Source organism: Solenopsis invicta, chromosome 5 (assembly GCF_016802725.1).
Source record: "Solenopsis invicta isolate M01_SB chromosome 5, UNIL_Sinv_3.0, whole genome shotgun sequence".
Taxonomy (NCBI): Eukaryota; Metazoa; Arthropoda; class Insecta; order Hymenoptera; family Formicidae; genus Solenopsis; species Solenopsis invicta.
The window spans coordinates 7,340,219-7,353,123 of record NC_052668.1 but is presented as its reverse complement, the minus strand read 5'-3'; the positions used below and the strand labels follow the sequence as shown (position 1 = coordinate 7,353,123).

Genomic DNA, 12,905 nt, shown 5'->3' with positions numbered 1-12,905 from the left:
TTAATGTTTCTAAATTGAGATTTAAAGTACATAATAAATAAAAAAGAAATATTTAATAAATGTTAAAAAAATATTAATGTTAAATATATGTTAAATTAATATTATTTTGTAATTTAAAAGTAAATAAAAAATAAACGTTATATAAATATCAAATTGTTAAATTAATGTTTTTTACAATGTTTCAAATAAAAACTAAATATAAAATATATATTTTTTACATGTGTAATAAACGTTTTTTTAGATTTATGTTTTTAACAAAAGAATTTATTAAATTATTAAAAAAATATTGTTTGCTGATTGGGTATATAAATTACATTTGTTGGTACTTTGCGCAAAAATGTTACAATTAAAGCAGAGTATTATTATAACTGTGTTAACATTTCAGTAACATAATAATATAAAAATGTTTGTCATATACGTTTTACATGATTTTGTGGTCGCAGTATTCATGTTGTTGCTATAAAAATAATCTTTATTGTAGAATGGAAGAACATGAGTGAGGTGATAAGGAATTTAGAGAAATATGATACAGAGCAAGTTACAAAAAAAGACAGACAAAAGTTTACAAAAAAGGTCTTCTCTTCTGATAATGAGAATTATGATGCAGGACCAGCTGTTAAAAAGAACAAGGCAAAAAAGGTACATAAAATAATATGGAAAAATAATATATGATATTTACCCATCGCATCATGAAATTTGATTTCTGATTTTCAGATAGCTCAATCAAACGCCGTTGCATGGCGGTCTGAAACGTGGAGAAGTTTAAAGAAGCGAAAAAAACGGTAAATATATACGAACAATGAATTTATTATTACCCGTGTATGTAATTTTTATTATTTTTATATTATAAGACACATTGAAATAAATTTCGGTTGCTATATATTCCATCTTATGAAAGATTTTTGTTAAAGAATTATCTGCCAACAATCGTTGTTAAACTTTTTTATAAGTTATTGTCGCATTTTGCATTATTTTAAGTATTGAAAATTATATGTTACATTGTAGAGTCTGAAAGGTCACAAGGAAAACGAGATACCTGCCGAGTCCTTATTAAATGAAAATGTGGATGAAATAAGAGAATCTGTACGAAACACGCACTGTGATCGCGTATTTATGAGTGAAATAATTGGGAGGGTCCCAAATGCGCACAGACCCAATTGGACACCACCAATTATAGTGGCCGATGCCTAGAGTATTTCCTTGATTGGGTTAGATTAGATTACGTGATTGGTGGTGTCCGATTGGGTCCGTGCGCATCTGGGACCCTCCCAAATAATTAATGGATATGATAAAGTGCCTTCAGAAAGGTAATTATATTTTTCATATTTTTTTTGTAACATAATACATTATTTATCAAAGATTTCCAAAACATATCAGAAATATGTGACAATATGTCTATCTCATCGATAATGACAACGTTTTTTGTTCATTTTATATCTGTTTAGGTTTTGCAACAATTAGACAAGATTTAAAATGTTTAAAATCTGACATAAAGGAAATAAAAGAAGTACAAATAATACAAAGGTCAAACAAAAGCAATAACATAATGGATGATGTACAGAAATTTCATACTGACGTCACGATGCAAATAGAATGCAGCGGTAGATCTAATGTCGCAAAAGATAATTCCGAAACTGAATTACGTGGTGAGTTATTTTAAAAGTATATACATATTGCGATTATCATTACGATATGTATATGTATATATACATATGTACGAGGTGTGATCAAAAAGTAAGGTGACTTTTTGAATTTTGCGCGCTCTGTACACTCTAATTTCAAAATTTTTTTTTTTGTGTTGGTACACTCGTCACGATCATATGTTCACAGTTTTGACTATATAGCATGTGTTGTTTTTATGTGAGAGGCATAAAGGTTAGACTCGTGTTTACGTGCTCAGCGATTTTTTGCTGTTGAAAATAATGGAGCAGAGAGTTTGTATTAATTTTTGTGTAAAAAATGGTATTAAGTGTTCAAAAACTCTTGAAATGTTGACAGTGGCGTACGGTGAGTCAACTTTGAGCAAAAAAATGTTTATAATTGGTATAAGTTATTCCAAGAGGGCCGAGAAAATGTTAACGATGAACCCTGCTCTGGACGCCCCAGCACGTCAAAAACCGACGAAAATGTTGAGGAAGTGAAAGAAATTGTGTTGAAAAATCGTCGAATCACGATTAGAGAAATAGCTGATGATCTTAACATATCGTTTGACTCATGCCAATTAATTTTAACGAATGTTTTGGGTATGACACGTATGTCAGCAAAATTCGTTCCAAAACTGCTTAATTTTGATCAGAAGCAGCGTCGCATGAACATCGCCCAAGACATGTTGAACGACGTCAATGATGATCCTGATCTGCTCAAAAGGGTTATAACCAGGGTTATAACTGGTGACGAAGCATTTTCCTCTTCCCAAAATTGAAAAGGCCTATGAAAGGACGAAGATTTGCGATGATTGAGGAGATTAAGGCTGCATCGCTGGAGGAGCTCAAGGCAATACCCAAAAGTGCATTTCAGAAATGTTTTGACGACTGGAAAAAGCGCTGGCACAAATGCATTGTATCAGAGGGGGATTATTTTGAAGGGGATAACATAATTTTGGATGAATAAATAAATATTTTTTTATAAAAATGAAAAGTCACCTTACTTTTTGATCACACCTCGTATATCATTATACAAGGTATAAACATCATGTATATATATACAAGATATATACTAAATATTCTAAAACTTTAAAGGGTGATTCTTTACACAAATTTGAGACGGAAACTCATGATATACGTCCAAAACGGCTTAGTCAATAACAATTTAGTTAATTTGCATTCAACAAATTTGAATTTATTTTTTTTTTCTCAAAAACGACTAAATCTATCAAAAATGTTAAAGAGATCATATTTTTAATAATTTATCTCATTTATCATTAAAAAATTTCAAATTAAAAAAAATCAGTGGCGTACCAGTTCTTTCACTAAAAAAAAATAATCGCTTATTTTTGGGTACGCCCCCGATTGAATAAAAAAATAAAGCTCTAAAAAATAGCTCTAAAAAATGAGTTTTTATGTCCTTCAAACATACACAATTTTATCAAAATAATTTAACTGGTTTATGAAATTTTTGGAAAACGAGATTCCTACCCTTTGGAAAAAATGGAATTTTTTCTCCTACTTTGACACTCTAAATTTTTGAGACTAGTCGTTTCAGACATATAAAGTTTTTATCTCAAATTTGTGTGAAGAATCATCCCATAAAATCTTTTAGAGTATTTAGTATACACTTTATATATTATATCATACAGTATTAGCCAAAATTATATCACCTTTCGATTTTTTTTTAGCATAACTTGTTTTAAAGAGTACGAATCTCTATTAAATTACAATATATTTTTATGATATGTATAACTTACGTAAATAGAAACTTTTTCACTTCATTGTAGTTTTTTCGCACTGTATACCCTGCTCTTAAAATAAAAGTTTTTAATTTTAATTTTTATTTTATATTTTTGTTGTATAATTTTATATTTTTCTTATTATATAATATTTTTCATTAGTTACTTTTTTGCCATTTTATTTTAATATTTACTAATTTTCTCGATTGTATACACATAATAACAAATCTACTAACACATTTATAGCTGTGGAAGAAGATGGGGCCGAAGGATCGCAGGACAATAATAATGATGATATTTTATCTGCTATTCATAAAGAGACAAGCGAGCAACATAATGAAGACGTGAGTAGCAATTAATTATATACGTTCATTATATTTACATTTTAAAACAAATTCAATACGTTAATATTATAAATTACGAACAAACCTTAAAGTAAATGAACGTATGAGTATTTTCCGGTATCCGTTAGGATTTTTGGATAACTGAACGGTAGGTATTTGAGTCCCGCCCTTTTAATGATATACAAATAATGAACAAATTGCTTATTTATCATTGTTACCATTTTCTATAAATAATAAAATTGTATGCCTTGTAAGTTTTCAGATTTCATTGTACGGCAACTAGAATTGTAAATAAATGTCGCAATTTTACAAAAAACGTATGGAAAAAAATCATATGACTTTATTTTTCGTTAAATTATAGACAACATTAATTTATTTCTAAATAAGCATTACATTCTTTTACTTTGTACTGAACGTTTTAAAATGTGTCAATTGGTTTCAAAAATGGTTTCTTTTTTTTTGTCCTATTTCAAAAAGAATCATCCATAATTGTATATTGCCCCCCCCCCTTTTTTTGGTACGATGAGAGAAATGCTCATGGCACGCCAGGTTGGCTAGACCTGGTAGTGTTGGACTCGAGTCAGGACGGTGCTAACCCGGCCTCATAATTTCAGCGACCAGGCTCTCCCTAACCCGCCTACCAACTAAAAACCTCACCGAGCCACCTCGCCCCAGATTGAGGGAAGGCCCCGGCCAGCAATACGCCATTTCATCAGTAGCCTTCCCCCGGGGTCGGAGCGTGAGCCCCCCGACGCGCCAGTTTGTCAGGTTGGAAGAGGACGTGCCAGGGCGGCAGCCGAGATACGTCAGCTGCCGCCTTGTCCACCCCGGGGTAGCGCCGTGAAAACCACCGCACGCCCCCCCGCGCTCCTTTAGGGCAGGAGGCGAGCGCCGAACTTACCCGTTCCGCGCCAACCCCCTACCCAAGGTCCAATGGTCCCGAGGGGGACCGACCGGGCCTATCTCCTATCCTCGTGTGGCCGGCTCGCCGGATGAGCGGAGACCCCTACTCATCGGGCGGCCCAGCAGTCAGGGTCTTCGTCTCCTGGGCATCCCCGAGCGCAGGGGCAGCCGGAAACGAGGCCCAGGATCGCGTAATGACTCCCCCCCAGGGGAGTCACTCCGCGGCCTTATCTCCTCCGAGGATAGGCGACCCCGGGGGAGAAGGCGTCAACGCCTTCTCCGTCTGGGGTCTCAACGCCTTCTTGAGAGGGGTGCTCGAGTCTCGTCCCACTCGCTTCTCCCGTTGCGGGAGAGGGAGGGGTTCGAGTACCACCTTCGCCTGGGGGAGGTGCGAGGCACTCGGACTGTCGAGTGCCTCGCACCTCTTCTTGGACGGCAGACTTGTCCGGAGCCCAGATGCTCCGGACGACTCCTACGATATCTCAATTACTCCCGTGATGAAAGCCTCACCGACAGAGGCCTCCGTCACGGGAGGGTTCTCCTCCATGTCTATATCGGTCACCGGTCCCTCCGACACACCACCATCCACGGCCTGAGCGCCGGGCGGGGAGGGAGGCGGAGGGGTCAGCGGCCGATCTTCTTCCGAGTCTCCGCCCTCCTCCCGCCGTGGAAGAGGGGGAGCCTTCTTCCCCGGTCGCACCGCCGGGGGAACCCTTATGCACTTCTCACCGCCTGGGCGGTGATTGTGCGTTTTTCCTTTCGAGGCACACTCCGGGCAGAACGGCCTATTCGCGCATTCTGCCTGGGTGGCCCCCTCCCCCCCGCAATTGAAGCAGCATCGGGCCCTGTCGACACCGCCAGGGCACCGGTGCTGCGTATGTCCCTGGGCTAGGCATCGAAAGCATCGCTGCAGAGGTGCCTTGAGCACCTCCACGCGAGCCGCCACCCAACCCAGGGCCAGACTCCCCACTCGGGCGATCTCCGCAGCGGCGGTGACCGGGCACTGCACTGTCACAGAGCTCAGCCCCCGCCGACTGCGCGTCACCCGACCCACTTTGAGGTCCGCCACGAAGCATGACCCGGAGTCGGCGACCGTGGCCACCTCCTCCGGAGTCACTGAATCGTCAAACCCGGTGATACGGATCCCCACCCTCCGCAGAGGGCAAGAGATCCGCACGTCCGGGCCCCCCGCGACGCGACGCATCTCAGAGGCCAGTCGCTCCGCCGCTGGCTTACTATCTTCGTCGGGGATCTCCAGGAGGAGACCCCCGGCCTGGGCTTGGCGAACCCGCAGCCCATTGCTCTCTTGCGGCAGGATGTCCCCGAGAGCTATAGACTCTCGGGCCCGCCGTATAACTCCCGCGTAGGAAGCGTCGTCCCCTGTCACCGTCACCAGAATCGCCGATGACTTGGGGCGCTTCCCTATCTTCCTCGCCTGCTTCGCGGCGGACCTCCCTATTTCTGTTTCTTCTTCTTTTTCAGCTCGGCCGCCGGGGGGGCAGCAGACGCCGCTGCCCCCGAGGGCCGAGTCGCGCTCTCTCTAGTCGATGGGGGGAACACCCCCTCACCCACTCTCCGGGAGATGTTGGAAGGGAGGGAACGTCCTGCGATCCCCCCCCTCCTCTCTACCCTTCTCCTCTTTCGAGTGCCGACGACCTCGACCCAGCTCCGATCGCTCGTAGGCGTATTGGGGCCGGGCGCTGTCGCCGGCACGGCGGGGGGCGCAGGAGGGGAAGGAGATCTTCCCCACGGCACCTCCCGCGGAGCTCCCACACTCCCCTTTCCCCCCTTACCTTTCTTCTTCTTGCCCCTGGCGTCGGTGGGGACGGCGGCCGGAACAGCCCCCGTTTCCACCCGCGCCAGACGCCTTTCCAGGCCCTCCACCGTCGCCGTCAGCCGCTCCAACGTCCCCAGCACTCGCTCCTCGAAAAGAGAAGAGCCGGGGGCAGAAGCGACCGACGGGGGCGACGGAGGGGAAGGAGATCTTCTCCTCGTCGGCTGTGAAGCAGCCGTGGAGGGACCGCTTTGCAGCATGAGGGCCCTCTTCGCGACCCCCAGCTGCCCCCTCAATTCGGCGACCTCAAGGAGCGAACCTCCTCCTCCCGGGCTGCGGTTGTCGCTTCTTCTTGCCATCATCCCGCCCGAGACGGCCCATGGCGCGGTACGCCAGCGTCATGAGCGCCTCCCGGGCGAGATGGGTGTTCAACTTTATGCGTCCAGACAGGTTGCCCGACAGTGGGCAACCTGTGGACGCCTTATTTCGCGCGCCTTCGATCTCCCGAAGCCAACCATCGGCCAAACCGGCCAGGTCCGTGGTTGTGCTCCTGGAGATCACACCTAACTGCCGGTCCACGTACCGGCGCTGATCCGGCGTAAATAGGGTTGGGGGGATCCTGATACGCTGCCGAGGCCGCGTATCATTCGCCCCCGTTCCCTCTCCCTCCGACTCCGAGCTCCGGATGACGTTGGCTCGGAGTCGGCGGGCCCTAAACTGCTCCAAAGGAACCCCATGGAACCGGTCCTCTGTGTCCGCCCCGTCGGACAGTGGGGAGGGGGACCTGAAGGGTCCACTCCCGTCCAAACGGGGTCGGCCACGGGCGCGTCTACTTCTAACGTGAGCCGGAAGGTCGGATCCGTCCCCCGGGACATCTGGGATCCGGACACGGCCCTCCGACTCGTCCAAATCGATGACCGGCTCCAAGGGGTTCCCGGCCATCGCTCCTTCTTCTTCCTCTCGCTGATCCACGTCCATGGGCTCAGTCCTGAGCTGAGAGAGCCCCTGCCGCCTCCGACAAGGCGGGTCAGCGAGGTCCTCCCCGTTCGAGCCTCCCCCACGGACGAGAATCGGCGTTCTGCCTCCGCCGCTCTGCAGTAGCGTCGGGTACGCCACCATTTCGAAAAATCGGGTCTTCGACGACCCGATCACGTTGTCGTCCTGCCGGTCGAAGCTTGCCTTGCGGCAGTCGTCAGCTAGCAGGATCGTGTCCCCCTCGACAGTCAGGGCAGAGGCCTCGTCCACCGGGGACGGCTCAACTCCACCCCTCCCGTCAAGGGAGGCACCTCCCCCGTCACTCGAGGAGGAGGAAATCTCATCTACGGACTCCACGCCGACAAGACTCCACGAAGATGAACTTGTGAAGCTACAATAAGGCGTTATCGCCTTATCGAGGCGTCGGCGCCACAGGAAGCGCTGATAGGCTTTAGACCTCGAGTCCCTCCAATGAACTGGACAAGACCTTTGGCCTATCCGTCTAGCGCGGGGACGAATACGAACATTAATCACCACACTAGTCCGATAGCCGGCGGAGCGTGCGGGCACTCCGCGCGGCCGCCCGTCGAAAGATAACGACAAGGGGGCACCTGCGATACTAGTCCTCCCTTGCCGGCCCTGGGGTATCCGACCCCCCCTCTGCGCGGTAGTGTATCCCTATCGTTAACCATGTAATTCATAAATGGGGTATTATTTTACGAGGGGAACCTCACCCTCGCCCCAAGGGATACTACAGGCCGGTGTCCGGGGACCATCGGCCCAAGGCGACTCTATTGGACAACACACACATCGCCCGCGCTGACCAGGGAAGAACATATAACAAAACCTAAGTGCACGCGGTTAAGCGCACACCCGGGATGACCCACGATCGACGCGCGCCAGACAATGGACTGCGGTGGGCAGTCGGGACCCCCGATCCCGACAGGCACCCAGAGCGATCCCCCGACTCAAGGCCTCGGCAAGAGCTAGCACCCCCCACGACGATGCCCCCGCGCTAACGAGGAACATCCCCGAGAGGAAGCACCAGTCGCACCGGTATATGGGCTGATCCTAGGCCCGAGGGCCCGGCGCCGATGCACCCGGGCTAGCCGGAGACATCGACAACCAGCGGGTCAACACGCGGGATTTAATCATCGACCAGAAGATCGCCCCAGGATTCTGCAAGGAGAAGGCGACCCGGCCCCTCGCCGCGACGAACACCGTACACTAAATGAAGAATTCACTACCGTGGCGTCTGAGGCGCGAAACGCGGCATCTCAGACGCCGCCTCCTTGATTTTTTATAGAGGTTGACTCCTCGCGACCCGGGCGGTAAAGCCAAGGTCCCCGGTCCATCCCGCACGTAATTTCAGCACGTGATGGATTACGGTGTGTCAGCTTGGGCGCCAGGGTCGCTGAGATCCCTGAATCTACGGTCTACGAGAGACCGCAGACCCCTAGCGAGCTTGGGAAACCGCAGGAACGCCAATTCCTGTATCTAGAGTCGATCCGCAGCCTCGGGAGGCCCCGAAACGACTCCAGACCCCTACGGGAAATTGTATATTGCCTATATGTACCATTTTTTATATTTTTTTGTATAGACAACCAACCTTGGAGGACCTTGGCCATGCAAAGTGTTGACAAAGTTGTTACAAAAATGTAACCACGACACTATGGAGAAATTGGTCTGTGACCTATTAGGTGTACTATTTTTGAAGGAAGAATTGGCAATTTCCTCTTTTACGGGTACAAAGTCCAATGTTTCAAACAAGGCTGCCAAAAAACAAATACTGTATCCATCGAAAGTTGCGGCAATTAGAGGTATGTAATTGTTGTACAATTTCAAAAAATTTAAACTCACAGAATGTTGTTTAAAATTTTTCTGAAAATCGAATCAATTTTAACAAATTTTCAGAGAAAATGTCACAGAAATTTTCACGTTGTTATATTAATTTCAAACTAATTTATTCATAAATCTAATTAAATTATCACTTTAATTGTTATGTATAAATTTCGCTTGTTTGCAATATACACAAAATGTCTGCAATGTTCTTTTCTTTTTAGCACATGTCTTCAATAAATTTCCACCTGGAAATGACGATGAGAAAAAGTTTTGGGACGCTGTCAAGCGTAAATGCAACAATGCATGCCCGAGGAACTGACTACCATAAAAACAGAAAACATAATATTTTGTATTGTTGCACATAATATTTTGCATTAGTGTTATTTTCTATAAATGTTTATATATTTTTGTAATTTTTATATTTACCGCTTTATTGCTTCTGTAAAAACCTTTTGTAACATTTGATTTTTCAGTAACTTTTTGTAATTTTTAGAATATAAATATTTGGAGTCATAAATTGAATTTTTTGTGTAATATTTATACAAACATCATATGTATACATTATGTTCAAATTTAATATTTCCTCAGAATCACGCTATTTTTAAATTTCATAATTTTATTACAGATATAACGTTCTAAACATTCGAGAATAGCATTTTTCGAACATGTATTAAAAACAACTTATAAAACAAAATAAGAACTACAGAATATCTTAGCACTTAATACTGCTTAATACTGCTGAACACTACTGCACTACTGCAGCAGTAGTGTGGTAGTATTCAGTAGTGTCGTAGTGCAGTAGTCCAGTGTAGTGTAGTGTAGTGTAGTGGTGCAGTAGTGCCGTAGTGCCTCAAAATACTACTATGCATTAGTAGTGCTCAGTAGTATTTTTCTACAAGGGATGAGGTAAAAGTATTTCTACACTTGTTAATTACCCATATTTTTTTGTTTTCAGGTTTGAGAAAAAAGATGATGTGGGTGAGGCCATGTACAAGGATAAGTTTTTAGAATATGTTAGATGCTGCAAGAGGGATGACATTTTCTTCTTTAAAGGACTGGTACATGCACAGATGTACAAGAAAGTGACCTACAACGTCAAGATTACAAATGAAGCTGTAATAGAAGCCAGTCATTGCAAATGTGCTGCAAGAGAAGGAGGCTCAGCTCATTGCAAACAGGTTATTGTGCTGCTCCTTGGAATTGAACAAATGGTACATGAAGGTAATATAATATTGAGACAGGCATGTACTCAACAGTTACAAACTTTCCATAAACCAAAGAAGTACCAAGGCACTCCATTGAAAGCTGCTTCCCTGCAAAGGAACCATTCTTTCAATTCTATTCAGTTTGATCCCAGACCTCCGAAATACAGGGGGATATATAGCAAAGAAAGACTTCTTAATTTGTGTGCATCATTCAATTCGAGCATGCTTTTCAAGCACCTTCTTGTTCCCGCAAATTCCTATGGCGTGGAATTGGATCATACATATTTACGAGTAAATCCTAAAAATAAACTGCTTCAATCCATGCTTCTTCTTGATGTGGCAGATGAAGATGTGGTAAAAATAGAGATAGAAACTCGTGGTCAGTCTAATAATCCTCTATGGTTTATTCGTAGGAAGGTTTGTATTACAGCTAGTCACTTTAAAGATTGCTGTATGGTTAAAACAGAAGAGGCTGCGAGATCACTTGCTTTAAGACTGCTGAATCCAAAGAAAATACACAGTGCGGCACTGGATCATGGTATCATTAATAAAGAGGCTGCCATCAGTAAATATATTGAATATACTGGAATTAAATTTAAAGTAGAAGAGTCAGGGTTAATTGTGTCAAAGAAACGCCCATATTTAGTTGTTTCACCAGATAGATTGTTGGGACAAAATGATCTAATTGAAGTAAAATGCCCATACTCCTCACGTAACAGTGTGATAAATCCATTTACTGTGCCATATTTGTACTTTGATGAAAAAGGTTCTCTATGTTTGAAATCTAACCTTCAATATATGTATCAAATTCAAGCTCAGTTATCAGTTGCGGTAAAAAAGTTTATTACCTGGTAGTTTATACCTATTGTGATTTAAAGATAATATTAATTGAACAAAATCCTACTTTTATTAGAGAAATGTTATCTAAACTTGATCTGTTTTATGAGAAGTATTTTCTTCCAGCTCTTTTAAATAAGTATTATTACAGACATTACTCAGAGTATATACTCAGGTTTTGACTTAAGCAACTAAATATCTCATATATTTTGCGGAGACAAAAATGTTTAAAAACAATATTTTATTTTTAAGTTATAATCTACCGGCATCAAGCTGTTTTACAGATTATGCTAGTTCCTTTTAAAATTATAACTTTTTTACATAAAGTCAATCAAAAATGAATATGATACGACAGATATGTAAAGAAGAAAATTGCAAGTTTAGTTTTGTTTTTAATACTGTATCTACAGAGAGAGAGAGAGATGCTATATATAATTATTTATTATTAAATCTGTGAAAGTATTATTTTATATTTTATTCTACGTTGTCTTTTGTTATGTCTCAAATGTTTTGTATTTTATATAGTTTCATAGAATGTACTGTGATGTAGCTATATTGTTTTATTATAAAATGTATAGCAACAAGTAATTTTAATACAGGCCTTTTCAGTATTAGATTGTATGTTCATGTGTAACTACGCTACAAAAAAAAAACAGTTTGCATTGCATTTATTTTGTATTTTATTTAGTTTATACAGAAAATTCCTATGCAACATACCCAAAATCCTGTTTCAAATAGATATCCTTTTTCAAACCTTACGCATCTGCACTTACAATGTTTTCTCGAAAATTACAAAGAATACAGCACACATAGAAAATTTCACTTCCTAAAGTTACATAGCAAACAAGAAGTTCAGTTTTCAAAATTTTGTATGTTTTTGTTAAGCCTATGAGTTTCTCTATGTAGAAACTGCTGGCAAGTTTGCGATCTTTAAGAAGAGTCATACCTGGTAACTGAGTCCTGCCTTTTAGAAAAGCTGGAATATTTATTGATACTTGTCTTGGCGCTAACAAATCTTGGACGGTAAATTCACGATCAGCCATTATAGAGTCACCAGGATCACACTGCTTAATAAGATTGTAATTTATCGACTTTCCGCGCACGGATCAGCTCGTTGAGTGTTCGGTGCTAGGCCTCGAAAATGGTTCAACGCGAGAGAAAAGAAGGCCGGCGGGGCGGTTTAAGACACTACACGCGAGATATGGTTTAAATTGACGTATATTTGGCTATTGGGACGGATAATATATACACGGTAATATATCTACATATATACAAGAGTCGATGTGCTTTGTCGCCAGATCGTACAATGGTATACCGGCGGAATCTTTGCGCGGGCGCGGTCTACGGCGTGCCGTGTTTCGTAGGCGTGGTTTCGCGGTACGGTCCGCGGGCTAGCCGTCGTGTCGCGGTTCTCGCGGGCGGGTCGACTTCCTGCGCGGTATGGCGGTCGCAACGGGATCGTCGCAGGTAGGCTGGACGCGCGACACCCTGTCAAGTAACTTGACCCGGGACCCCGAACACGGCGGTCGCGGTTTTGGTGGATGTCGCGAGGTGAGGAGGGTAGCCTCCGGGTCGCCGGGAACCGGCTCGCTGACCAAGACTCTTGGTGCTTGAGTGGGTCTCGACTCTTGGAGGCTGGT

The 12,905-nt window shown here is 43.5% G+C and overlaps 1 protein-coding gene across 3 annotated transcripts; it reads left to right on the top strand.

The window, feature by feature from the left end:
* Positions 1-1,189: 1,189 nt before the first annotated feature.
* Positions 1,190-11,932, top strand: LOC105201081. Of its 3 annotated transcripts, XR_005574808.1 has the most exons (6): positions 1,190-1,307; positions 1,446-1,646; positions 3,632-3,729; positions 8,982-9,201; positions 9,445-10,444; positions 10,842-11,932. XR_005574808.1 is itself a non-coding variant. In XM_026141233.2 (5 exons), the coding sequence occupies exons 1-5, from the start codon at positions 1,280-1,282 to the stop codon at positions 10,229-10,231; spliced, it is 600 nt and encodes a 199-aa protein (XP_025997018.1). In that variant the 5' UTR covers positions 1,190-1,279; the 3' UTR covers positions 10,232-11,932. The 3 variants fall into 3 exon arrangements, 2 of the variants coding, with proteins under 2 accessions (XP_025997018.1, XP_011167241.2); XM_026141233.2 differs by having other exon boundaries at positions 10,179-11,932; XM_011168939.3 differs by having other exon boundaries at positions 9,445-11,932.
* The last annotated feature ends 973 nt before the right edge of the window (positions 11,933-12,905 follow it).